The sequence below is a fragment of the Poecilia mexicana genome, unplaced genomic scaffold (assembly GCF_051168715.1).
Source record: "Poecilia mexicana isolate PSO_F unplaced genomic scaffold, ASM5116871v1 scaffold_1, whole genome shotgun sequence".
NCBI classification, from domain to species: domain Eukaryota; kingdom Metazoa; phylum Chordata; class Actinopteri; order Cyprinodontiformes; family Poeciliidae; genus Poecilia; species Poecilia mexicana.
The window spans coordinates 2,612,785-2,640,531 of NW_028263370.1; the positions used below are offsets into that span (position 1 = coordinate 2,612,785).

At 38.6% G+C, this 27,747-nt stretch overlaps 1 protein-coding gene across 1 annotated transcript in view; it reads right to left on the reverse strand.

Moving 5' to 3' along the window:
* The window catches only part of gcgrb (glucagon receptor b), a 65,056-nt gene that overhangs the window by 14,454 nt on the left and 22,855 nt on the right, over positions 1-27,747 (reverse strand). The window contains exons 2-4 of the mRNA XM_015004764.2: positions 2,672-2,812; positions 2,391-2,487; positions 2,187-2,294 (exon numbers count right to left, since the gene is read on the reverse strand). Of these exons, the coding sequence (XP_014860250.2) occupies positions 2,187-2,294; positions 2,391-2,487; positions 2,672-2,725 (259 nt within the window). The 5' untranslated portion in view covers positions 2,726-2,812. The remainder of the gene's footprint in view (positions 1-2,186; positions 2,295-2,390; positions 2,488-2,671; positions 2,813-27,747) is intronic.

Genomic DNA, 27,747 nt, shown 5'->3' on the forward strand with positions numbered 1-27,747 from the left:
TTTGTAGTGAATCCTTCTCCTCCATTGAATCCACAGTATCAACGACACTGGATGAGCGCCGCATCCTTGATGTGATTTTCAAAGGAGCTGATGTCAATAAGTTCTGACGGCATCGGACTGAAAAGCCTTTCAAATACATTTGAAAAAAAAAAAAAAAAAAACAAACTCTGCTATAAGACTTGAAATATTTTATTTCTATGTTGGACAAAAGAAAGACCTTACATGTACTGGTGTTTTGTTGGTTAGGAAGAGTCGTCCTCCTGTGATGTAATGGGCCACTTAACCTTTCCCTTCATGAGTGTTCGCATAAATCGAGATCTTTTCAAAGCCATTATTCTGCGCTGGATGTCAATAACAGTAAAAGCGTTTAAGCTGTTAGAACCCCCCCCCCCCCAAAACATTCCTCTATAAAGGACTAAGATGTGTTTCCACAATTGCAATTTCTAGTTGCAACTTAGTAAACAAGCACACACCGCCCAGACGCCGACTTTGTGTTGTCTTGACATATTCAACCGTTATGAGCGGCGCAGAGATAATGAGAAAACAGCAGCACTGCGCAGCGAGAAATTTCACCCCAGAGAGTGAGTTCAATTTAACAAGGTGGAGCTCCAACACGATGTGATAACAGAGGGGAAATTATCTTTGGAGTTTAATTTTAATTAACTTAAAAAAAAAAGAAGCTCGGATCGTAATTAGACGCTGAAACTTCAACGATCGGCATTTTATTACAGTACAAGAATCTGCACAAAGAGTTGAAAAGAGGCAGACGGCACGGCAAATAAAAACCGTCTCTTAGCGACGTAGGTAGCGTCTAGAAAGAGTTTTCACCACCTTGGACGTTTTGACCTATAGATTAATGTCCGGGTTTAAGCTGGAGAAAACATGGGGCGAGTAACTGGATGACAAATCTAAGCGACAACTAGAGGACATGCTTTTATTTATCAATCATGAAGAGGTTTTAGATTGAAAAATGACAAAAAAAACCCCAAAAACAAAAAAACAAACAAACAACAAAACAAGTGAAAACTGATATCAACAAAATAATGACAACTAAATAAAAATATGTACCATACAATGAGCGATTACACAAAATATTCATCCACCTTTCAAGTCAGTGTTTAGCAGATGCACCTTTGACAACAATCACAAGAGCCGCATGCAGTACGAATTATCCTGTTTCTCTTTTTAGAAATTTAAGAAGCCCTTGCAGACCCAAATAAAAATAATGGTTATTTGGCCTATTTTAAACAGTTCAAAAATATTCCGATGTTTTTTTTTTCTTTAGTCCTGGACTTTGGTGCTGTAACGTGATGTATATATGCTAAACATGAAAGACATTCAGGCGACGGATTAGAGTGCTTACATCAGACAACGTTATGATTCACTGGACGTTGCTCGATAATCTCCAGTTGGAGGTTCAAAATGTTAGATTTTCTCTTGTAGAAGAACGAAAACGCAAGTAGCAGCTGTTCAAACTGACCAAAGCAACAGAGATCACTTTTTAAGTGATACTTGAGAACATTTTGGAAAGTGGAACTTTTGATTTAACTATGTTTAATTAATGGAGAGGGGTAGGAGGCCCAACATCAATAAATAAATGTTGTTGTTGCTTTTTACCAAATTATCAGCGCCACAGTTAGTTACATCTTGACAGACAAAATCAACTTACAGCAGATACTATGAATTCCAGTAAATCTAATGCAGCTCTTTTTTTTTTATACAAAGCTATATGTTCTGGCTGCAATTTGCATAAAGGTAAAAAAATCCCAAAATATTTGTATAATTCCTGGTTTGAATGAGAATCTTTTAATTCTGTGAATTTGCCTTAAAAGATCCGACTTATCTTCTGGTTTCTGAACAAGAAGACGACTCAAACTCAGGTTTGCTCACTTTCAGCGCCTGAAAATACCTCAGTGAATTTATGTTTTAGACAATAACTCATAAAGTCGACCACTGTCTTGGAACCTGCCGTTAATAACTGCTTCTTCTGATGTAGAGGCCAATTTCACTGAAAGCTATAACAATGCAGCTTCTCTTATCATCCTGCACACAGAAAATGGTGGTAGCAAGGTTTGAAAACAATATAAAACTCATTCTTATACAAGTGCCAACATTTTTGTTCTTGCTATGTTATGCAGTTTCACTGTGAATCACCTCCTTTTTTTTCTTTTCACAGCCTTACTGACCTTTTCGATGCCATGGCAGGAATGTTGGGCAGGAGACATTTACAGTAGTACCTGGACGCCCATCAGGCCAGCAGGCATACAAATCAAAGGTTCTGTTACACACCAACCCTGCAACACACACACACAGAAAACAGCACATAATTGCTGCTTTGGATGGATGTAAGTCAGACATTAAATTCACCGTCATGAAGTTCAGTCGCTCACCTGTGGCAGGGGGTGTGGAATTGATCTGGCTTGTGCAGTTGTCCTTGTAGTTGCTCCACTTCTCCTTCACAAGCTCCAGAGAGTTAGCAAAGGACACCTGCGACGGAGAGGCTTCGTGAGGCTCCAGCAACACAACAACAGCCCTGTTCTCCCCCCCTCCCTCCTCTCTACGCCGTCTCAGTCTCACTCAGTGGTACCCCAGGATGAGTGGATTAGGGAGGGATTAAAGTTGTGTTTAATTTTATGTGTGAAAGGCAGGGAGGGTATTAGTAACACTGTACCTTAGTGCAGCTGGAGAGCGTAAGCAAGGCCAAGAGGAGACACACCTGGGACATCCCACCGATGCTGGGAAGATGGGGGTCGGCGGGGACCAGAAGAGAGAGGAAACCCACATGAGGCTCGGCCCTATTCCACCCCACGGCCTGCACACGCACACACACACACACACACACACACACACACACACACACACACGCACACGCACACACACACACACACACACGCACACGCACACACACAAAATAAAATAGAGAGACAATTTATTTTCTGAGAGTGTGGTGGAGGTGGCTGGAGCTGGACGTTTACGGCACAAACATTTCGCAGCATTAATGTTGAACACATGCTGTTCCGTGTCGGCCTTTAGAAAAACAAAGATGCCCTGGAGCACAATTTACATCCCGACTCATTTCAGTTCAGCGCACAGCTTTTCAGAGAATGCGCAATCCATAACGTGTCACTAATGGTCTGCCGTACATGCACAGGATCTCTTGTCAATACTCCAAAACAGAGAGAGATTTTAAAAACATCAGCTCATGTCACGCAACGATCGGTTCATCATAACAGACACTTTGCTGTACCTAGAAGAAGTATTTGTGCTTTTTAAAAAAATGTCTGCATATTTTGTTGTATTAAGACCACATAATACAAAATACCTTATTACGATATTATGTGATGGATCAACGCAAAGTGGTGCACATCACACAAGTACCACCGTGCTTATGGCGAACATGGCAAATAGTATTTCAATAAATGTAGATTGTTTTAACGTAAACTTTTTAATAAGTTAAAAACAGATTGGATTTGCTTTTAAAAACATGCGATTAAAAATGCATGATTTAGAGTCAGTAGATTCTGTTGTTTTACCACGACTACTGCTGCGAGGAGCCCTGATGGGGAAACAAAACGTAGCAGAACGCTCCATCAGATGAGCCTGAGGAAAACTGGACTTCTTCTCTTGTAACCTGAGTACATTTCACCTATAGCTACTTCAAACAAACGCTCAGAATTGTGAAATCATTTTTAAGCGAAAGGCAAAACCTCTTTATGAAACGGGAGAATAAATCCAATTGCCCTCTATTGAAGCCCTTAGGGTCTCCATGTCCTGCATGACTGAGGATCTACATCAGAGTCTGGTCAGCTGAGAGGGAAATGGAGCAACACTTTACCCTGAACACATCATCCTTACAATGAAACACGGCAGTGGCAGCATTATGCTGGGTTCTTTACTTTAGCAGGAACGGGGGAAGCTGCAGCTGGTGGGAAGATGGCTGCAAAGCCAGGGTTTAGGTCAAAGAATGTACATTTTTTTAAAATAATCTATGGCAATTCTTGAAAATTAATGTTTACAAATAATTTCCGTCTAATCTGACTGAGCTTCAAGTATTTTGCCAAAAAGAACAGGTTAAAATTTCAAGGTGACATGAGGTTGCTAATGAAATGTGTGGCACACTTTTTAAGACATTAAATTGTAAAAAAAAAATAAAAATAAATAAAAATTGTTGAAAATCATAACTCTCTTATCTTCCAATTTACAATTTTTCACTATTTTCATCTAATATCGCTACAAAACTCCAACGTTGAGCTTTTCACATAACAAAATGTAAACAGATCCACAAAACACATTTTGCAAGGCGCTCTCCTTTAATCATGTTTGCTGTTTCTTTTTTCTAGGCTGGGATTATGTGGCGCCGGTTGACTGTCTTCGCCCACGCAGTTGGAGAACAAAACGAAATCTGAAACGTTTCTGCAAAAAACACCTTGAGCATGGAAACATTTTTGGCTAAAACGTTTCAAATTCCATTCTGTTCCAGTCGATTTTTGCTTCGGACGCAGAGGATCCCATCCAGTATCCAGTGCCGAGTCTGGGCTTCTCACAGGGATCTGAGCAAAACATCAATAGCCTGTCATGCTGTACAGATTAGAGCATTGCTTTTTTTTTTTCTTTTTAAAAAAAAGGACGACAGAACAAACAATAAAACAAATAGCTGGGATTTGATGCTACAGTTGTAATCCTCTTTTTCTATGAACACATTGGATTCCTATTAAGTGAACAGCAAACAAGCGCAGAGTAGGAACATAAGTTGTTTTGGGGCTAAATACAACAAAATCAAAGGGATTATATGGGCAAGAATAAATATTCTGAGAAATGCATTTGCTTTTTTTTTTTTTTTTTTTTTTTAAATCCAACAATAAATTAGAATCTTTGGGAGGTTCTTAAAATGTTTGCAACAATTTAGTCACTAATTTGTTTCCATCCAGCACTCCTTAAAAAAAAAAAAATCTTCATGTATATAAAATCCATCACTGGATTATCTTTCCCATATTCGTAGAACTTTACATGCTGGACAACAAGAGGGTTTAGGAGGATTACGAACGATAAGCTTCAAAGTATGACAGGTTTGAAAGGCAAACTAAACATTGTTGGTTTTGCTCTTTCCATAGATTTTGTTGGCAACAGCAAAAATAATAATAATAATAATAATAATAATAATAATAATAATCTGTTCTTATCCGCTAAGCTGCAGCGGTTGAGATTATGAGCCATGCCTGCGGCTCCCTCTGCTTTGCTCGTGGTGTTCCCCACGGAGGACTGAATATGTTTTTAAGTGGAAATACTCCTATTGTAAATACAGGGGTGCTTCAAATTGAGCCTCTGTTGTTCATTTGTGTCATGAGCTGAAAGAAACACGACAGTAACACTGGTTGTGGTACTTACTATCACACTGTTAGCGTTTTGTTAAGCTCTCCTCTATGTGAAGGTTATTTCCCCTCAATTTCCAGAAGATCTCTGCAGGTATCAGGAAAAAAAAAAATATCGAGGGACTATAAGAACAACTTGAAATAATTTGTATGATAGTTGAAAACATGCATATAATGTTCATTATGTTGGAAAGGATAAAAGACACAGAAATGCCATGAACACAACTCTTTTGAAAATACAAACATTTCCGTGTCGAAATCATCAGATCAGAAGAGTGCATGTCAGTCCATTAAAAAGTTTGCTCTTTTGGTATAATAATTTTTAAAAAAATCATTTTTTTACCTTTAATTAAGGATTTTAACAAACACCTTAATTAAATGTGCCTGAAAGATCATGTATTAGGGATTTAATCACAACTTTGTATTGTAGTGGATTGACCAGTTTGGATATTTTTCTGTGGAAAATATCCCTGTGGAAAGTAGCCCTGTGACCAGTGGCTACTTAGCAGATCCAGTTAATGGTTATACTTTAAGAAGTTGACCTTTAACACTAATAAAATTAATAAACCCATTTAAAACTGACAGTAAGATTTCATTTTCAATGCAGTCCACTGTTACCCTGTAAAACTACTACTAAAAAGAAATAAATTTTAAACTAACATCATAATAACACATTAAAATAACAATGCATAGAAAGAGGTGGTTACGTGAATAAGATAATTCACGAATCTTATTCGTGAATAAATTACCTATTTTCACATATTTTCTTATTCGAAGGACAATAAATCTTGAGAGGCCGCTTTACGTAGACTCAGTGCTATTGGCTGATGTTTGCAAACGAGCCAATCCATAAGTGGCATTTACTTTGGTTGGTGCCGTTTCCCACAGAGGACGAGTGTGGACGTCAGCTTCTGCGGTAGCCAAGGACAAACTCCAATCTCTGTGTGAGACGGTAACGGACAAAGGTTTCATGCTGAAGTGTTGGCACAAGCAGTGAGAATACCACGAGCTGTTTAAATCCTCTTTAAGCACACATCCTCATCTTGTTGAATGTTTTACTCCAGTTTCTGAATATCACAAGAAAAATTTCCCAAGGACCGGCGACACATTTAGTTTTGAAAAAGATTAAATCACACAGGGGCCACAGTGAAAACCTTTTGGAGATGAAAACCTATATCCCAATTCTCACGCGGCCACAGAAGCAATTGATTTGGCCAGATAAGTCACCATGAAGAGGTTAACGTGCTCATGTTAATATGTAGATGTGTGTATGGGTTATGCAACAGGCCGCCAAGGTTTTCATGCAACCAGGACACACAGCAAAGGACGACTAACCGATAACCTAACCGACCCGCACAGGCAGGTTTAACGTTATGCACAACCAATCACAGATAACACGACGTCACGGCATGATGGTATCTGACTGTAATTTACCATCATATTTATATTCAGCGCAGAGGAGCTGGGGCTGAAAGCCGGACATTAAATCCTGAAAGCATCTTTCCTGATCTTTAATTTATAGCCGTGGCGCGGTATCTTGGGATCGGGAAGATTACCTTAATCTCGGTGCACTTCAGAGCTTTAAGGGACGGTTTTTGCAGTCGAAAGCCTATCACAAAATTCTCCGAATTTGCGGCGGTTTTCATTCTCAAAACTCAAGTTTAGTGCTTTTTCGCATCTTGTCATAATGATGCGGTGCCCTTAACAACTCTGCATCTCATCTTGTTCTTGTGTTAAACCTCCCCGTTTAAGTATTCGTTTTATTTGCCACAGTTTGACTCTGAGATCTCACAATGAACTCCAGTGACTATTACAATAATCTACCTGACATTTCAACGCAAATGCCGCAACGCCACAGAAAAAAGACTAGGAAGCCATAACCTTCTGTGTGAGGAGCGAGGAAGAGAGAGAGGGAGAGAGGGAGAGAGGGAGGGAAGACACACAAAGAAGCGAGAGATAAAAATAAGAATATCTGATAATTGTTGTGTGACCAAGTTACTCGGCGTGGCTCATTTGTTTTCCTTTGCGATATTCAGACTATGTAAATTACCACACATTACGTTCTGCACACTTTGTGTGTATCTGGGAGCCACTCATAACGCTCCGTCGCCTGCAGTTATTTCCTTTAACAAACTGTGTAGACGTCATTTGCATTTTTTAATTTGTCCGCACGCACACACACACACGCACACACACACGCACGCACGCACACACACACACGCACACGCACGCACGCACGCACACACACACACACACACATGCACACACACATGCACACACGCATGTTTTTTTTAAAGGCACAGTAATATAATTCTGATCTGAACTTTTGCCAAACTTGCTGGTGAAACATGCCTGATGTGGCATTACAGGATGTGCAAAGAGCTAAAAGAGACATCATCACTGTTTTTTTTAAAAAACTCAGTTAACTGGAAAAATCACACGATGTTTCACACTCCTATTTACTACTACTGATTATTTCTTTTAATTTAAAAAAAAGATCTTTTTTTTTTTGTTTTTTACGCACTCAACTAAAACCCTCTGGGTCGTGCAGGAATTTGTCTTTCAAGATATAAGAGTTGGGTTTCTAATTTTAACTTGAAAGTCTTTTCCTGTCTCTTCTTGGACAATTTTTCTAATAAAATGTTTGTTGAAGAAAAGGATAACTCTCATCATTTCAGAAGTGGCAGTTAAATTATGAAAGGTTGTTTTCTTTTCACTCTATCAAAAAAAAGTTTATTTGTTACTATGCAAACTAGCAAAATCACTTTTTACTGTCTGTGCACATTTTGCCTTTAAATTTTTTTTTAAAAAGATGTGAAATAAGAGCAGCTTCAGCCAAGACCTTTTCATCCACGTTTGTGTTTGATCATAGGTTGATTTCTCCTCCTTTTAACAGGAAATTATCAAAATGAATCAGTAAGAATTAAATGTAATTTGACTCTGCCTTTTAATTCTCCTCTCTGATCAAAGACAATCTCTGCACATGAGAAGAAGTACTTTATGCAGAAGATGCTCCTAAATAATGTAGAGTCAAGGGAAACAGACTGGATCAGTGTTGATTGAGTCTGTGTAAACCCACTATGATTGTAAATAAACGTGGCTCACCAGTGAAAGGGTGAAGCTGAGGAATTTCAGACCTCATGCATGTTTTTATTAGCATAACTACTGCAAACACATGCTACTAAAGTTTAAGGTTTGTAACAGCAAAAAAGCAGGAAGTCACTCTATTGCAATGCCATAAAGAAAAACTTCAGGGGATCCCGTCATGTAAATCAAACTGGTACCCATGTTCTTTTATTAAGAATCGTCTTTACCTCTGCTTCCTTGAACAGGATATAGATGATACAAAACATATTCATTACACTTTTTACACAAAATCATTCTTAGATGATAACATTTTAGTCTGGTCAGTTTTGAGCTCCTTTCCTTTTACGGGCTCTTGTCTCTTTAAATTCAAACAACCTTCAGCTGGCCACACCCACCAACTCAACCTTTACACATGAAAACGGTTGTGCAGGAGATGTGGAGCCTCCTGCACAATAAGAATACACCAAGTGGTTTCTGGATGGCAAGTCAACAACAAAAGCACTTGTCTCTTCCAGCAGCCATTGTACAGCGCATACAACGGTAAAACCAGCTGACCAAACGTGCTGGAGCTCAGCTTGGGTTGCTGGGTGATGCGGGCGTTTTTGAATCGGCTCATTTTCCAGACACTAAAAACTGTTAACGTAATGCCCCCCAACAAAAAACAAAAAACGTCTGGGTGAGTTTTCTTTTTAAGTGCTTGGATTGGGTTTAGAAGCAGCTGAGACCTTCATGGAAGTGTGAAAACGTGCAAAAAGTTAATTTTGCATAATAGTTCCCCTTTAATTGCTAGCAGTGCTGCATTAAAGAAAAATAACTATATATATATATATATATATATATATATATATATATATATATATATATATATATATATATATATATATATATATATATATATACTGCTCAAAAAAATAAAGGGAACATTTCACTTTAATTTTGTGTGTGGCTCCAAATCCAGGCCTCCATTGGTTAATACATTTGATTTCCAGTGATGATTTTTGTGTGATTTTGTTGTCAGCACATTCAACTTTGTACAGAACAAAGTATTCAATGAGAATATTTCATTCATTCAGATCTAGGATGTGTTATTTGAGTGTTCCCTTTAGATTCCCATGTTTGGTTTTGTCCCATACAACCTTGCTCTTTGTCCCGCATTTACACTGCATGAATCTGCTCTCTCTAATGACACATGACAGTCAGATGATTTGTTTTTTTCTTTTCCACTTAGTCTCATCTATAATCATCTCTGCATGCAGTATTAAACTGAACAGCTTCCCCTCATCCGTCCCAGACCATACCAGTGTTTTCTGCCCTGGGACCGTGCCTTTCTCTTCTCCACTCACACACTTTCATCAAAGTGCACAGAACTGCACAATTATCCTTGGGGGGAACACTAGGAAGACGAGCCAAGAGAAGTTGAGTGAGCGTGTGACTGCGGATCCTTTTAAAGCTCTGACCTTAAACGATCAAATGACCAGTAATGAAGTTTATGTAAAATGTAAGCTGTTGTTGATTACCGTTAACGTGACATCGGTCACCCGTGGGCACGGTGTGGTGTTGCGGAGTAAACGCATTACCCACAGTGAGCGCTTCCAAACTCTGTTGTTTAAATCAATCAAGCCTTCCCAGGGTGACAAGGAGAAGGTAATTAAGCAGAGTGTGGAGACTACGTAGGAGGTAACAGAGACACGCGAGCAGTGGCTGTAATGGGACTGAGCTGAGCCGTAATTATGTTGTTTCTGCTTCGGTAAGCCGCTGTGCCCTGTATGACGAATGACACTAAACTCTAATGTTATTTCTCTCTACAGCCTTTTTTTTATTTAATTTTTTTGCTCTTTCTGTACTTTATTCCAGAGAACAGAAATGTTTTTTTTTTTTTTTTTTTTTTTTTTTTTAGTTTCAGTCTGTTGTGTATTGTTTTGGTCAATTTAACCGGATGATTCAATCAGGCTTTGATCGGTTTTAATAGTTTTTAACCTGCCGTGCTCAGAGAAATGCGCTTTCATTTCTTTTCACAGTTTAAACAGAACAAACACGACTGGACATCAGCCAAGTGCTGCGAACAATTATTTACCCGCTTGCAGATTTCTTTAGCTTTTGCTTGTAAAGGTTTGTCAGCATCAAACAAATCTTAATATAAAACATAATCTGAGAAGAAGAAAAAACAAACAAAACAAGAAGCTGCTTTCAAACTGTAATATTTGAAAAGTGATCTGAAACAACCGCGGCCTGCGGAAAAAAGAAACTGCTTTTCAAACTTTTACTGTACGAAGAACGATTTGGCCGGCTGATATTTTAGCCTTATGATAATTTTTATGTATTTTCCCAGAGAAGAAAGACTGAAACTCAGCCACTACTGAACAAAACACAGAAGTGAAACAGTGCCTCCACTTTCTGATTTTCTGTTAATTTTATAGTGGGTAGAACAGGATTCACACCCTTTAAAAAGACTCACTAAAGTCTGCAGAACCGTTTCCCAAAAGTCTCTGAGATCAGTTGCTTTTTGGCAAATGTGAGGAAAACCTTTTATTGCATGTTTTCCATTTCTACTTCTTAATGCTGAGCGATGAACGTAATGAAGCCAACCTGAGGCGAGACGTTATTCTGGGTTCTCTAGTTCTCCTGGATGAGTTATTGATGCACTCTTTCGGTTTTGCTTATTTAAATCTTTTTTTTTTTTTATCCACATCACATTTACATGTCAGACAATCATCTGGTGTATCTTCTGAAATTTGGCTCAGTTGTCCAACAATGTGTTCAATCACAGTTGGTTTGAATATTTTTTTTTTATCTTAATAAAATAAATTATCATTTGAAAATACTTTGTTCATTTATTTAAATTTTTTTTTTTTTCATCAGAGATCAAAAACAGTGTAACTAAAAGGTAAAACAGAGAACATGCGAAAGGGTGCGAATACTTTTCTCAAGTCATTTTTAAATGTCAATTTTCACATTTGAATCTAAATGCTCTTGACCAGAGGCAGTGAAACTAGTTTTGTTTGGGTTCAGTTCTCGCCGACAGAATATTCCTCGTATTCCTCAGACCTCACTGCCTTTTCTTTCTGCGTCTTTGCGAAGAAGCAACCCCAACGGTGCGTTTTGACAGCTGGTAATAAAGGATTCTCAGAGCTTCGAGCACCGAACAACAAATCCACTCGGCTCATCTGCATGGAGGAAGCAGCAGAACCTCAAACAGCCTCCCGCTATTCAAACTTTACGATTTGCATTTTTAGATCCTACCTATGTTTGCAGAAGATTATGGATGAGACTTATTCAGTTCTGCCCTGAAAGTGGATCATTTTAGGTTTAATGAAATGACTTGTATGATATCGCTCACATAAAATAACAGCGTGAATTTATACTTTTATATTTTTATGATGCTGCAAGCATAAATTTGATGCAGGACCAGCGAGCCAGATAGCATTTGAAGTACTCTGAGTAAAACAGAAAAAGATTTAACTTCTCTTACTTTAATACATCTCTCAGACCAACATAGTGTGATGCCGCAGGTTTAACTTACTTTCTTTCACATAAGTAAGTTACATTCACACCACCCAGAGCTCTCCAGAATTATTCTCAGACACGCACATGTTAAATGGTGCCAGTAAATATATCTGAGATTAAAAAAAAACTGCTTTATAACAATTTAAATCTATGTTTCACCCCATTTAGTTAATTTATTGCTCAAAAACAGGCAGTGATAGTGCCTAGATAAGTGATAGTGATAAATAAGGGGTGAAACGAGTGAGCTTCTGTAAGAAAATACTCGTAGGCACTTGCCCTTGCATGTTGGCATCTGAATTTCTGCGTTCAATTTGACTATATGAGTTCAATCCATTTATCATTTAATACTTAAAGGACTGTTTTATTTGTTGTTTTTCATTTGGCATTTTCAAAATTGAAAACACTGGTCCAATTCTTCACTTATGATACATTGATACATTTTTTAATAAAACCTTTAACCCTTTCATGAATGAATGTCAAGATTTTTTTTCCTATTTTTTATTTTTTTTAATTTCTTAAGGCATAAAAAAAAGGTAGGAAAAAAAATTTGTTAAAAATTTTTTTTAGGTGATCAATTGTAATTTTCTCCAAATACAAAGTTATTTGAAAAATACATCAGTATTTTAGGGGTTATCTGATGTCACAATATGTTTTTTTTTTTTTTTTTTTACCTGCAAGAGTCGTCTACAGTAGGAAGGACCGGGTCGGTTGGTGTGGCTTTTCTGTCTGTCGGCCATATTGGATTTAACAAAATTAATTTCTTGCAGTTGCAGCTGATGGCCAGTAGTTGATAGTGTATTTTATGATGCATTAGTGTCCACTTCAGTGGTCTGTGTGCATTTACAACATAAAAATCCACAAGAAGCTTTTCTTGTGGTGTCTACTGTAGTGACCACTATGCATGAAATGGTTAATTTATTCCTGAAATTTCAATGTTTCAGACAAAGCCTCCTCCAACTGAAAAAATGATCAAAACTGATTCTACACTCACCGAAGGTGGAACAAATGGGGACAGAAGGAAGAATTCGCTCAGGTTCAGTTAAGTCAAGAACCACGACTGCATTGATTGGAGGAATTACTTGCTCTTTTTGCTTCCAGTTCTTTCTTTTTCTTTCTCTCTTCTGAGTTGACATATCAGTGGATTGTAACCTCCCATGTCACTGTATTTAAAAACGTCTCCGAATGGACCGTCCGGTTCATCAAAACAAAAGCCGGTACTAACAGAACTACACATTTTGGGGAAGTTAAAGTGGTGTGCTTTGGCAAAGAATCACGGGAACTTAAAGGAGACACACCTTGAAAGCTGAGATGTGCAAACGAGCGCACTTGACCTCTTCACGTTTGGACCGATAGAGAAAACTCCAGCATATTTTTTAAAACCCAAGCGACGGTGACCTAAGCATCTAAAGTCCCTCCCAACGAGGAGGAGATGATGAAAAGAGGTTTAAAGTCACATAATATAATCCTGTATTTACATCCAGCTCACCGCTCTCATGCTGCACAGTGGTGTCCAGATGTAGTCGGGATTTTTTTTTGTTTGTTTGTTCTTTTTTCTTTTCAAAAACAAGCAAAGCTGTTCCCTTGACAGCCAACATCTGCTTTATTCAGAGGATGCTTCTCAGAAAACAAAGCAAACGTCAGCCTCAACTTTCTTCAATTGAATTCTTTTCTGCATTTTCTGTGTTCGAAGAATTCCTCGTTCCTTCTCCATCTTGTTTGCCTGACTGTCCTTCAGCCTTTCTGACGTGAACTGAATTGCGAATAAACACAGCCAAGGCTTTGAAAGGGTCCCATACTCTGTGTTTTCTTGGTATTTTTGTTCATCTTGTTTCGTGTCTGACTTAGGAGTCTCAAGCACACAGCGGGTCCGGCAGGGACAAGTTTCGCTCCCTCATCTCGTCCGTGTTCATGTCAGTGAATCAGTTCCTCCAGGATTTGGCATGAAAAAATGTGGGCATCTGTTGATTTTGCATGAATTTCTGCAACCGCAGAATTGTGAGAAACCAGGGGGACTGATAGATGAAAAAACATCCTTAATGCTTTTCTGGACTGTTAAAGTGTAGATCACAACACTTTATCCTGCACTGACGTCCATTCTTCAAATTCTAAACTCACGCTTAAGCATTCGAAACACTTATTTGTTTTTAATAATAAAGTTCTTCAGTCTTTTCTGGCTACAGAAAACAAGTCAGTCCATGTGTTTTCTTCATGGTCAACACTTGGAAATAGCTTAAATACTTTCAATAACCACTCTGCTCAAATTGTCAACACTTCCAATGACGAGACATCTGGGCTAGAAAGAAATTTGAGAATCAGTGAACTGCTGGCAGGTGGTTCAAGTGACTCGATTGCGACATTCGGAGTAAGTTTCCGTTAAATCAGAAGAGCGCTGCACAAGGAAGGCGAGCGGCCAGTTGTGGCTTCGGATGAACGCGGCAGTATCCAAGTGAGATCGTAAAAGTAGTGTGCGAAAGAGAAAAAAAACAGTAAGAAGCAGCGTGGTGGGACACATGTGGGAAGATGGCCCGGCCAGCACATACCATTCTCAGTGTCCCGTGGAGAATGCCCAGGGCGAGACCCTAAATCCTCAGCCCTGCTCTCTGGGCTCCATAAATCTCCTGCCATCCATATCCTGCTCCCTTTACATTCTTTACCCTCCCCAAATGGAGCTCATGTGGAAGTTTATGCTCCTGAATCTGAGAGCGATGTAAGAAAAATGACACGAGAAACAGGGTTTTTGTTTTTCTACCCAAAGTCACTTAAATCATCATAAAGTTGAAAAATGACTCGCAGATGGTTTTGGTACGAACAAAGTTGGAGAGCTTTCTAACTTCGAATGTCGTTGTATATTTGATTTGTTTGCCGTTTGTAAAAAAAAAAAAAAAGTCAGAAGGAGGCAACAGATTGTGATTTGGTTTGTTTTTCTGAAAACCAAGTCAATTACTCAAAAACTATTTTTGTGGGTAGAGAAGTCGTCTTGTGATTGGAAGGTTGTAGGTTCGATTCCAGTTCCTCCTCCTGCCTCGTGTCGATGTGCCCCTGGGCAAAATGCTTAACCTCAAACTGCCTATCGATCTGTGCACCGGTGTATGAATGTGACTCCAGTGTAAAGCTCTTTGAGTGGTCAAAATGATTGGAAAAGCGCTTTATAAGTTCAGCCCATTTGACCATTTAGGACAATTATTAAAATAAAAATTGAATGAAAGCTTCAGTGGATCATATTCAATGTGCAAAAGCCAAACAGTAAGAAAGAATGAATCCAGTTCTGGTCAGAAATGTACAGACATTCATCATTAATTTACACATTTTATTAGATAGTGGAGGACTAAAGGAAGACGATGCGAGAGCCGAGTTCAATCAGCAACTCCAACCCAGAACAATAGAGTGCCAGAACCGCAGCGTAAACACACACATCCCCTCCTCATTTGATGTTCTTTAACAAAACAACGTGAATGGACAGAACTTGTATATCAAAGCACTTTACACTACAGTCACTCACACACATTTTTACACTAGTAAGCAGATTGATTGGCATTGTGAGGTTAAGTTCCTTGTCCAGGTGCACAGCGGCATCCGACAGAATCAAACCTTTAACCCACTGATTGCTCGATGACTATTCTGCCACAGAACCCATGAAGAGAAACCTGATGTACTAAAGACATACAGTCTTTAGTACATCAGCCTGTGAGCCTGAGTAAAAATGTCAAAAGTTTGCGTGTTTTACTGTATCACATCCAAACTAATCCATGAGCCTGCTTGTGCATTTGCAGATCCCGCATCGGCCGATGAGCATCACCAAACCCTGCGGCGCTTTCCACCATGGAGGACACAAAGTGACGACACAACACTGTAAAATTCCACAATTAAAAACACAGAAAGTCTGAAGCAAATCAAGGAAAAAAAAAAATCTGATAGCACTCAAGATCATGATTAAAATTGTGACTTATAGCAAGAAAGTTCTAAGGAAAAGTCAGCATCAACAATCACCTCCAGCAGTCTGTATGTGTACCTGCATGTATGCATGCTGTGCCTGCAGGTGTGAAAATATTGGCACCTTCATTGCGGCTGTAGCACATTAAAACAGATAAGATGATGGTTGATGGGGAAACACAAAACTGTGTGGCTTAAAGCAGAGGGATGCTGAAAAAAGCGTAAAAAAAAAAACCATGATACATTCAGCAAGGTGAAGTTAATTTCCTTGTTTACAGTGGGGCTGACATGCAAAATGGCGCTGCTGCTGTTTGTACAAGTTTAAAAGCTCTGAAAGTTGCAATGGAATAACAGAATCGTCAGTCATAAGCCTCAAAGTGCAGCCAGTGTCCTCGAGTGAACTCTAAAAAAATAAACCAGCAGATAACGTTAACATCAGTCTGAATTAGCTGCTGTTTTTTGAGGACGCAGTTTGGATAAAATAAAGTCATTATCTAGAATGAATGAAAGAAAAAAAAACTGATGAATTTCTGGATCCATGAGGATGTAAAAAATAAAAATAAAAAAGAGAGAGCAGTGTTTAGTGGAAGTCGAAGAACCGCGACCGTGTCATGTCACTTCACTCATGTTACTGTGCAGATTTCGCACAGCTAAAAGCAATATTTAAATGAATCCCAAACAGCGCTCATTCTGATCTCAAACCTATCCTTGAAATCGTTCTCTTTGACGTTGATGTGAGCAGATGGAGTTACCATGACAGCAGTGAATCACGTTAGCAGAAGTATCTACGAAAGGGGCTACAGTGGAGACCATACAGTTTGTTCTGAGAGTCCTTCCCTTCCATAAACCTCAATCTTTTAATCCCAGCATGGCGCAGAGAAGCTGAAACCACGTGTGTGAAGAATACACTTCCTGTAAAACTCTCCTGTTATGTGTAGCGTTGTGCAGAAACTGCATATTTGTACTTCCGGGGCTGATGTATGGTAACTGGTAAGCCATAAAGCCACCAAAACAGAAGTAGTAACTATATTGTCACTTTTATTTTTATCACAATATTACCACAAAATATCATGATAAAGGGTTAAGTCCATGTTACCATCCACTGCTAAACGGTTAAACTCATCGTCTGCATGTGCCATCACCTCGTCGGTTCGTTTAATCATGAAGAAATTACACTTGGCTGATGTCCAGTGAGCTGCATTGCAAAAAGAAAGGCCACCTGGGAAGCCATTAAACCAGCTATGGTGTGGTAATTAGCTCACACCTTTGAGTAGACATTGCAGCTTCCTGCAGATGATGAGTTACTGAATGAGTGAGCCACCCCCGAACTCCAGAATGGAGAACTGCTACTTTTTATTTATTTATTTTTTGTGTGTGTGACACATCAGCTGACAGAGAAATGTTGATTCTCTGACTCCAGCGGAGCATCATGGGCCTTTTCCTTAAGCTTTTATCTTAGGTTTTAATAATATTTGTTTTAGCTTAACAGTTTATTTTTGAACGGTTCTGGACAATAAAAGAGTAAAAGTCACAGCAAAAATATTATAGAAAATAACAAATACCACTTTTTCCACAATATACGAAATAATGTATAACACTTCAACTCCTATCAGCTAGAATACATTATAAATGCAGTATTAATAATGTTTTCTACCTTCTTTTTTAAAAATGTCATTTTATAATCTGATTATTTTCTGTTCCATTTTTTTAAGCATTTTCCTAATTTCCACTGCTTTCCTCAACTTTTTCTTTTTCTGTTTTTCCTCATGTTTTTTTATATATTTTTTTTTGCATCTACTTTGACGGGATCCTTCACTGTTTTCATAAGCGAGAATGCTTTGCCACTTACAAAACGTCCGTGCCATTCCCACGGGGAATTGGTGCGCAACCTGAGATTAACAGTGACATAAGAAGTAAAGGCAACATCATTTAAAGATAATCCAACCTGATGGACATGAGGCCCTGAACTGTCTACACTGCTGCACTTCACTCAGCTGCCCGACTGTCAGCCTTCTTCACATGTTTGACTCAAGTGGAAAAGCTCAAATCGCTCTGAAGCTCAACTGAATCATATTTAAATTGTTCAATCTCTGTTGACTGTTTCCTGGGAATCTCAGAATACATAAGCCAGATTCACCTGCTGCATCCTGTCAGTGAAGTAAAAGCTCTGAAAGTAGTGACACGTTTTGATCAGAAAAATATTCTGTATTAGAACAATTGACATCCAAGTGCAAAAAAACAGTTTTTTTCTCTTTATTTCGTATTTTATTTGCAATAGAAGAATTAGTTAATTGGTCGATGAACTCAACCAATTAACCCACAGATTTACGATTAACGCTGAAGTTTTGTAGCTTTGCAACATGATATTTGGAAAGACCTTAAAAGATGAATGTTCAAAAACACAAAGATCAGCAATTAAGAAAAGTTATAGTCATTTGCTGTGTAATGTGTAGAGGCCTTAGCATAAATATCAGACAAACTGCCTCAGTTTCTGATCAGAAGGTAGAAAAGTATAATTTTTCAACTAAACTGAGCATTTAAAAAAAACCAAAAACAAATGTGCAGGCCGATATTCTGCAGTCTTGATCATATTCTCTTTCAAACCCTGATTTTTTTTCTCTCAGATGATTAAGACGTCCATGCATATTAAGAAGAAAAGGAAGCAGGAAAATCTACATTTCATCACCTTTCTAAAATAACGACTTAAGTCATTATGTAATTTATTTATTTTTATTTGTTTTTGCATAAATCATCTTTTGGCAAGAGAGACATGGTGTTTTGTTGTTTTTCCCGCTAAAATCACTTTTGGCACAAAATGACTTAGGGTGTTGCTAAAGGAAAGTGATGAAAGAAAACCATCGAAAGCTGATTAAAACCAAGGTTTTCTGAAAATGTCTTGAAATTTATCAAGTACATCTGAGATGTAATCTAGTGGCTAATATGTGACAATTTACTGTCATATTTAACATCAGAATGACTGATTGCAGGATAAATGTGGACATGGTCGAATGAATCTAGAGGTGTCGTTACACACCGTCTCTTTGTCTCGTCTTTATCGTATTTTTTATTTTTTTTTGCAGGATCAGGATCATAGATTGTATTTAAATATATATGCTCTATGCATTCATCCTTTGTGAGTCTGACATCGACGGTAAGTTTTTATCTGAAACAAAGCAATTGCAAGATCCAAAAATCTGGAGTGAATTGAATTGAGATGAATAATAATACATGAATTTAGATGTATAATAATAAACAGTGTGTTCATCAGTGGTTCAAACGCTCAGAATCAAGTCATTGTCAAACTCCTACAGTAACGAAAATTAGATCAAATGAGATTTATCTTTTACAAACTGGACCACTTTAGTGTTTGTGTAAGCCTTGCTTGACTTTAAACCGATTCAAAAACAGAATAATGGTTTTGTTTTTTTTACAGATTAGGTTACTGACTGAATAGCAACGGCGCTTTGTGAGTAGGAGGAGTAAGCCACACGAACCTCTGCACAAAAACAACCCACTTTTCTCTGTCAGGTGACATACATTTCATATTTAAAGGGGAAACCTAATTAGCAAAGTCTGTTAGATGTAAACAGACTCGTGTTTGCTGGAGGCACCGCGACACGCAGAGATACGACACTTAAATTTTGTGGCGCTGTGCATCCCAGAGAGCGCGGCTCATAACTCAGCTGGGTTTGTTTGGTCGCAGTCGTTATCCTCGTAAACCACATTACAGATAATTACATTTGTCGAGTTGTCTACAGAGAGGCTGGAAGCAGTCGAAAAACACTAAAAGCAGCTTCTGTGGAAGCGAAGACTAATTTAAAAACTGAATGAGATTCTTAAAAAGGCAAACTGTCTCCGTTTGACAAAAAAAGACAAGACTTCATATTTTTAAATCCTGAGCTTAGATATAAGGAAGCTAAAAGGCTACGCTGCCATAATGGGAACCAAATCAGTTGTCGTCTGCGCATCTTTCTGAAAGAAGCTTTGAATCAAAACAACCATTTTTCAGAGCATTTTTGGTTGATGGATGAAAACGTAAAGAAAAAAAGTTCCTGCTGTCGTGACAGAGACAACGAGGCCAGAAGTGGAAGTGCGTGCTGGCAGAACTTCCACTCTCACGTCTGGGGCTTAAGCTGGACTCCCTGGGGCCAAGGAGCCGAGGCTTTCAGACCGGCAAAATACCACTGGGCCAGACGGGGCACACGTTCATTCGAGGCGGCATTAAGCTGGAGGCAGGGCTTACCTGAGTGTGGAGAAGAAGAAATTAGGTGCTGACAAAGTTTTACAGTTCAAGCGGTCAACATTTCTGCCAGCTGTGACTCAGTTGAAAAACAATACAGCAACAGAGTGGGCGTGCTCGGGGACGGTCTCTGTCTCTGTTTGATATCTGGACAGAAGATAGTCTAGAAAGACTTCAGCTCTGTAAAATCTAATGAGTTATTTCAGCTACAATCTTTTGGGAAAATGAGTACAGCGTAGGAAGACTCTGCTAACTTGGCTAGTAGTTAGCTGTAGTTAATCACGTCATCCTAGTACTAAGTATGTGGTGGTTACCCAATAGACTGAGTGCCAAAAATGTTGTTGTTAAAGATGATCAATTATGCTTTCTTGAACATGTTAGTCTAAGTTTATGGCTGCATAAAACACGTTCATTATATATATATATATATATATATATATATATATATATATATATATATATATATATATATATATATATATATATATATATATATATACATATATATATATATTTATTTTTTTTTTTTTTTTTTTTTTGCACAAATTCATTTTTAGGTGATGAGATATTAGTCTGGTCACTTCTGCCTGTTTTGAGCTCCTTCCTGAACGAGCCGTTTTAGAGCTGTTGTCACTTTAAGTCCAAATAAGCTGCTGCTGGCCCCAACTCAACACTTACACTCACAAACAGATGCATAGCTATTGAAAAGCAGAAGTGGAGCCTCCTGCACAACCAAAAAGGAAGAGGTTTCTGGATGGCAAGTCAACAACAAAACACTTGTCTTTTCCAGCAGCCATTGTACAACTCATACAGTGATAAGATCAGGTGACAAGATGTGCTTGGAGTTCTGCTTGAGTTGCTAAGTGACAGGCTGGACCTGGCTAGGGTTGCTAGGTAACAGCGCTGTGCCTGTTGATTGTGACTCAACATTTGGGAGGGTTTTGAAATGGTTAATTTTCCAGACACTAAAAAAATTAACTTAATAAAAAAAAAAAAAGAAAGAAAGAAAAAAACTTGGTGTTCTTTCTAAACACTTTGGCTGTAAGAAAAATTATACAAATGTCCAAAATGTGAATTTCACATAATAAGAAGTGAACAGTTATTCCAGCTTTTTGGGTTTATATATATATATATATATTTTTTTTTTTTTTTTTTTTTTTTTTCTAAACTGGAGAAATACCAGGGCCTCAGAGAGGAACTGGAGAAGGCCTGGAAGGTGAAGACCACAGTGGTGCCTGTGGTCATCGGGGCCCTCGGGGGAGTCACCCCCAAACTGGAGCAGTGGCTCAAACAGATCCCAGGAACAACATCAGACATCTCAGTCCAGAAATGTGTAGTTCTAGGCACAGCCAAGATACTGGAGAACCCTCAAGCTCCCAGGCCTCTGGTAGAGGACCCGAGCTCAGAGGATGAAAGAGAGACCACCCACGGAGGGTGAGAGGGGAATATATATATATATACAGGTGCTGGTCATAAAATTAGAATATTGTGATAAAGTTCATTATTTTCCATAATGTCATGATAAAAATTAAATTGTCATATATTTTAGATTCATTGCACACCAACTGAAATATTTCAGGTCTTTTATTGTTTTAATTTTGATGATTTTGGCAAACAGCTCATGAAAACCCAAAATCCCTGTCTCAAAAAATTAGAATATTATGAAAAGGTTCTCTGAACGAGCAATAAAAATAATCATCTGAATCAACAAAGTAACTCTAAACACCTGAAAAAGATTCCTGAGGCCTTTAAAAACTCCCAGCCTGGTTCGTTACTCAAAACCGCAATCATGGGTCAGACTGCTGACCTGACTGCTGTCCAGAAGGCCATCACTGACATCCTCAAGCAAGAGGGTGAGAAACAGAAAGAAATTTCTGAACGAATCGGCTGTTTGCAGAGTGTTATATCAAGGCCCCTCAGTGGGAAGTCAGTAGGAAGGAAAAAGTGTGGCAGAAAACGCTGCACAACGAGAAGAGGTGACCGGACCCTGAGGAAGATTGTGGAGAAGGGCCGATTCCAGACCTTGGGGGAAGCAGTGGACTGAGTCTGGAGTAGAAACATCCAGAGCCACTGTGCACAGGCGTGTGCAGGAAATGGGCTACAGGTGCCGCATTCCCCAGGTCAAAGGTCAAGCCACTTTTGAACCAGAAACAGCGGCAGAAGCGCCTGACCTGGGCTACAGAGAAGCAGCACTTTGGAACACTGTTGTTCAGTGGTCCAAAGTACTTTTTTCGGATGAAAGCAAACTTTGCATGTCATTCGGAAATCAAAGTGCCAGACTCTGGAGGAAGACTGGGGAGAAGGAAATGCCAAAATGCCAGAAGTCCAGTGTCAAGTACCCACAGTCAGTGATGGTCTGGGAGCCATGTCAGCTGCTGGTGTTGGCCCACTGGGTTTTATCAAGGGCAGGATCAATGCAGCAGCTATCAGAAGATTTTGGAGCACTTCATGCTTCCATCTGCTGAAAAGTTTTATGGAGATGAAAATTTAATTTGGTCTGGAATCGGCCCTTCTCCACAATCTTCCTCAGGGTCCGGTCACCTCTTCTCGTTGTGTAGCGTTTTCTGCCACACTTTTTCCTTCCTACTGACTTCCCACTGAGGTGCCTTGATATAACACTCTGCAAACAGCCGATTCGTTCAGAAATTTCTTTCCGTTTCTCACCCTCTTGCTTGAGGATGTCAGTGATGGCCTTCTGGACAGCAGTCAGGTCAGCAGTCTGACCCATGATTGCGGTTTTGAGTAATGAACCAGGCTGGGAGTTTTTAAAGGCCTCAGGAATCTTTTTCAGGTGTTTAGAGTTACTTTGTTGATTCAGATGATTATTTTTATTGCTCGTTCAGAGAACCTTTTCATAATATTCTAATTTTTTGAGACAGGGATTTTGGGTTTTCATGAGCTGTTTGCCAAAATCATCAAAATTAAAACAATAAAAGACCTGAAATATTTCAGTTGGTGTGCAATGAATCTAAAATATATGACAATTTAATTTTTATCATGACATTATGGAAAATAATGAACTTTATCACAATATTCTAATTTTATGACCAGCACCTGTATATATATATATATATATATATATATATATATATATATATATATATTTTTTTTTTTATTCTCGTCTTTCTGATTAATTAAACAGAATACATGCCATAATAAAGGATGGATGGAAAGGTGGAAAGAGTTTGAAATTATTTTCTATGATCTCAACCTTTTACATTTTAACGGGGGTGTGGAGGCTTTTGGGAGTCAACGTTTTTTGTTTACTGAAATGCTGCTGCTTCAGGCTTCCTCCAGTCAAATAATTGCAACATTAAATTCGGCCCACTGATTTACAACGTATTTAACTAAAGATGAAGATTAAATTAAAGCTTTTTTTTTCCTCTGCAAAGAAAAAGTCCATTTTGTTGACTTTTAATACGTTTGGCAAAAGACAAAAGTTCAGGAGTTCCAACTTTGCTACAGCCTCTCAGGACAGCTGCCCTCATGCTCAGCTTGATGCCCTTTTCTCAGATGGTGAGGATGAGGATTTGCCCCCCCCCCCCGACCCCTGATCTGATATCCTGGTTTGAGCAGCAGCTTTGTTGTACCTCATCTGTCTCTTGCTGTGATAGTAAATTCTTCTTTTTGAACATCGTAACAGAGAAAAGTTGTTTCTTGGTAAGTCTGGTTTCAGAGTTTTTCAATGAACATTAGCATTAGTAACATTATAGCAAGGCAAAACCAATAAAAACACTCAGCTTGAACATTAGCACAAAGTCTGGGGGCTACACTTCAAAGCACATTCAACAAGGCTGGGCTTTTTTGTGCTTCCTGTATAGTTGGCTACACTAATATGAAGGTAATAATGACACTTTGTACCCTTACACTTTACCAAAATTATGTTTAATGAGGTTTTAATCATGTAAAAAGGAAAAATAATAATAAAAAAGGCAGTTCATTCTGATCTTTAGAGGTTGAATGAATACAAAGGATGAAATCTGCTGCTTAGCTTGTAGCCTGAAGCTTGAAAGTTCAGGGTTCAACTTCAAGAGTTTTCCATCAATGGACATAGTGTAGAAAATATGACCAGAACATGGTCATATCCTTAACTATGTCCATTACTTCTGCTGTAAATCCTAATTAGTTCAAGAAACAACAATTCTAACATGTTTAAAGGAAATACATTAATATCTACTTCATATTAAAATCCAGCTATTGCCTATTGCCATGTAATTGCAGGTGGCGATCAGGGCACACGCCTGCTCCTAAGGGAAAAATTATATTGACCAGTTGATCTAAAAGTTGTGTTTTCACGATTGTTTTGGAGTTCCTCAACATGCTACAAGTTCAGTTAGCTAGTTCATGGCGAGCTAGCTGAAACAGATTCCCATTTGCGGGAATGAAATGAGCAGGAATGAAATGAGTTTCAATACCACAAATGAGAATCCATTCTAGTTATTAGATCTACGTTCCATCATTGCATGACAAGCATGTGGACAACAAGGCAATGCACAATATTGTGATGAAGTAAACATTTCACAGCAGTGAATCTCATGAGCTTTATTTATCTCTCATAGTTTTATGCTTCAGGCTACAGGCGTGTGCAGACTTAAGCTGGTGTCAAACTAGATTCTATGATGGTTGTAGTAGTTTTAGATCAAAAAATATGCACAGCTTAAAATGCCTTGTATAACCAGGGAAGGGAGAGAGAAAACTTTTTTTTTTTTTGCATTTGATTTTTACATTTCCTTATTTGTTTCATGAACATTTTAGTGTGGAAGCAGTTTCTTAAAACAATCCAATCTATTCGCAGTTCATCTTTTTTCTCTAGATGTAATCAGTGTCTGCAAAAACTGGGATTGAGACAAGTTCTTTAATTCTGATGGTCCTGTTTGCGTATCTGCAGCTGAGTGTAACTAACAAAGTAGCTGGGATTGAAGAATTACACAGCTCTGCTATATAAATACAACATCTAAGCTCAATTTCATCTTTTCCAGCAACACAGGGTGGTTTGATCCTGAAAACTAAGCATGGATTACACGTCCAGTAATTCTCCACACAATGCGGCCAGTACAGGAAAAGTTTCTTTCTCCCCTTTCGGAAGATAATTTTAACTTGCAGCACGCCCCCGTCATGTGATGCGGTGATAAGAAGTCATGCCTCTTTGAGTGCATGAGCTCTGTGGCTAGGTGGTTTATGAATGATGGAAAAACTGCTTCAGGAAATAAAAATAAACTAAGAAGATTAGATTTGATCAAGCTTACAGACTCCTTGTCTAAGTTTGTCTAATGACAAATGGAAACAGAAGGAAAACATGTTTTTTTTTTCTGTCCATGTTATTACGCAGAGAGCTAAAATTAAATTCCTCTTGATCCCGTTTTGAACATTGTAGCTGATTTAACAGAACTTTTTTTTTTTATTTAAAGACAAAGAACTGGATCATCTGGTCTCTCCACATGTGCTCAATTTCATTCATAATAATTAATTTATTAACTAATACATTATGCATAAACATCTTGACCAATAAACAGACAACAGTTTCCAAGTGTGTAACACAGGAAATATGAAGTGCACAGGCAACGCAGAGCTTCTCGCTTATCAAATGCGCATTATCTGTGCAGTGACTTTGTTGCTTCTAAACGGTGCGCAGTGTGCTCTGCACTTACAAATAAAAGGGTTAAATAATTCATTAAAGGTGAGACATGAAGCTGACAGGAAGATCCGAGTGTAACATTTGGAAAGAATGGAAGTGATGTTTGTTATTATTACTTCCTCATTTCATGAAGCTCTGAACCCAAAATACTGCAGAGGTTATAAAAGTCAGTTTTTCCCTGCAGAGAAGTCAATGATAAGGTATCTAAATGAGATCTTAAACATCCCGAGACACAACCGTGTAATTTGGCTAAATCTAAACGCATAAAATGAGCAAACATCTAAAACACCGCATTTAAATTTTCAAATAGACATTTACACAAAGCTGGAATAGGCCAACTTAATATCCACTTATCAGGCATAATATTAAGACCACCTGATAAGGGTTTGCTGGTGCCCCCTGTAATGGACAACAGAGGCCTGACCCTTGAACCCCAGAGGTTAAGCTGGAGTAATTAAGCTTTAAACTTTAGCCTCTGTAAGATGTAGCTCATGGCATACATACAGCAGACCTGACGACTCTTTTGTCTAGAATGACCCACAGATGGTTAACTGGGAGAAAATCTTGGGAAATTCTTGCCAAAGTTAACACCTTAACTTTGTTGCACTCTTTAAGTTATTTTTGGACCATTAGGTCTTTCTTTAAATGTGCATTGCATTAGAAGGACGCATTAGACATCAGAAAATAAAATGTGTATGTCTTCTGCAATGTTGCTTATGCCTAGTTCAAGGGGCAAGATTTTAAAATTGTTGACAGAGACTCTTCGCTGTAGCAGGTTTGGTTCTACGGCGTGTGGAGCGACTCGCCTCGCCTGAACCGATTTCACTCACCAACATTTAGATGTTAGACGGAAAATCTCAAGAAACAAATAACTCGGCAGGAATATCTCTTTATGTGATAATGGGAGAATTCTTAAGATTGTCAGAAGGTGGAAATCAGGACAAGAATCGCCCAGAAAGCTTCACCATGTGAACTAGGCGTTAGTGTTAAAGGAAAATTCACATGGCAGCACCCATGACTCTAAACTGAAGATTGCCCAAAGCCTCACACTGCCTTCACCAGCTTCCCTTTTTCCCTGGTTCCACGTGTTCCCCAGGAACTGAGCGCAGGCTTCCAGCAATCCACATGATGCTAAATAAAATATGAATAGGAACACCTTGCTATGTAAGCATAAGGTGACACAGAGGCTTGACTCTCTAACACACTCTTCAAAATGCAAAAGATGAGGGAAGAAAAATGTAATTCGTAGCTTTGTAAGTCAAAAAAAAAAAATGGCTGCTAGAAAATAATTATTTGTCCAAAATGACCCATCCATCCATCTTCAATTTTCAATACACGATCCTGCTGCCCATCCAAAACAACTGGCATAAGATAGATGTAAACCCTGCAGCTGGTCATCTGCTTATTCACTGCAAAACAATGTTGCAGAAGTGTAAAACGACTGGACCTGATTCAACCCAGACTCAGTGAGGACCCAAAAACGAAGAGGGAAAACCTCCAAACCTCTTTTTCAGAGAATCGTGCCAATGGTTTTAGAGATTAAGAGAGTATGTAATGCAATATAAAATCTATTTATTTTAGGGCCTTTTAAACATCATTACCTGGGTTGTCAATACATACGGAGGTTGCTGCGAGTGCTCATGAGTGTAAACCATAACACCTTTACCAGCACGAGTTCACAGTAATTTAATAACTTAAGTGTTCTCCCTCTGATCGGTTTTTAAGGGTGATGGATTTTCACTTAGCAGTCTGTGTGTGCAGTCACTGTGAACTAACTCTCCATGCACAGTAAGATCTCCAATCCCCTCATCCCTCTGTAATGTTTGCACACAGCTGGCTCACCGTCTCCTGTCCACGCTTAGTAATGAAGCTCTGTCTGTGCTACAGAGGCGGCAGCCACGACAAAGCAAATATTGACACCAAACAGCTTCAAGGATATAGTATAGCTGTATAAATGTGCGAGGATGCGTCCGTGTGAGAGA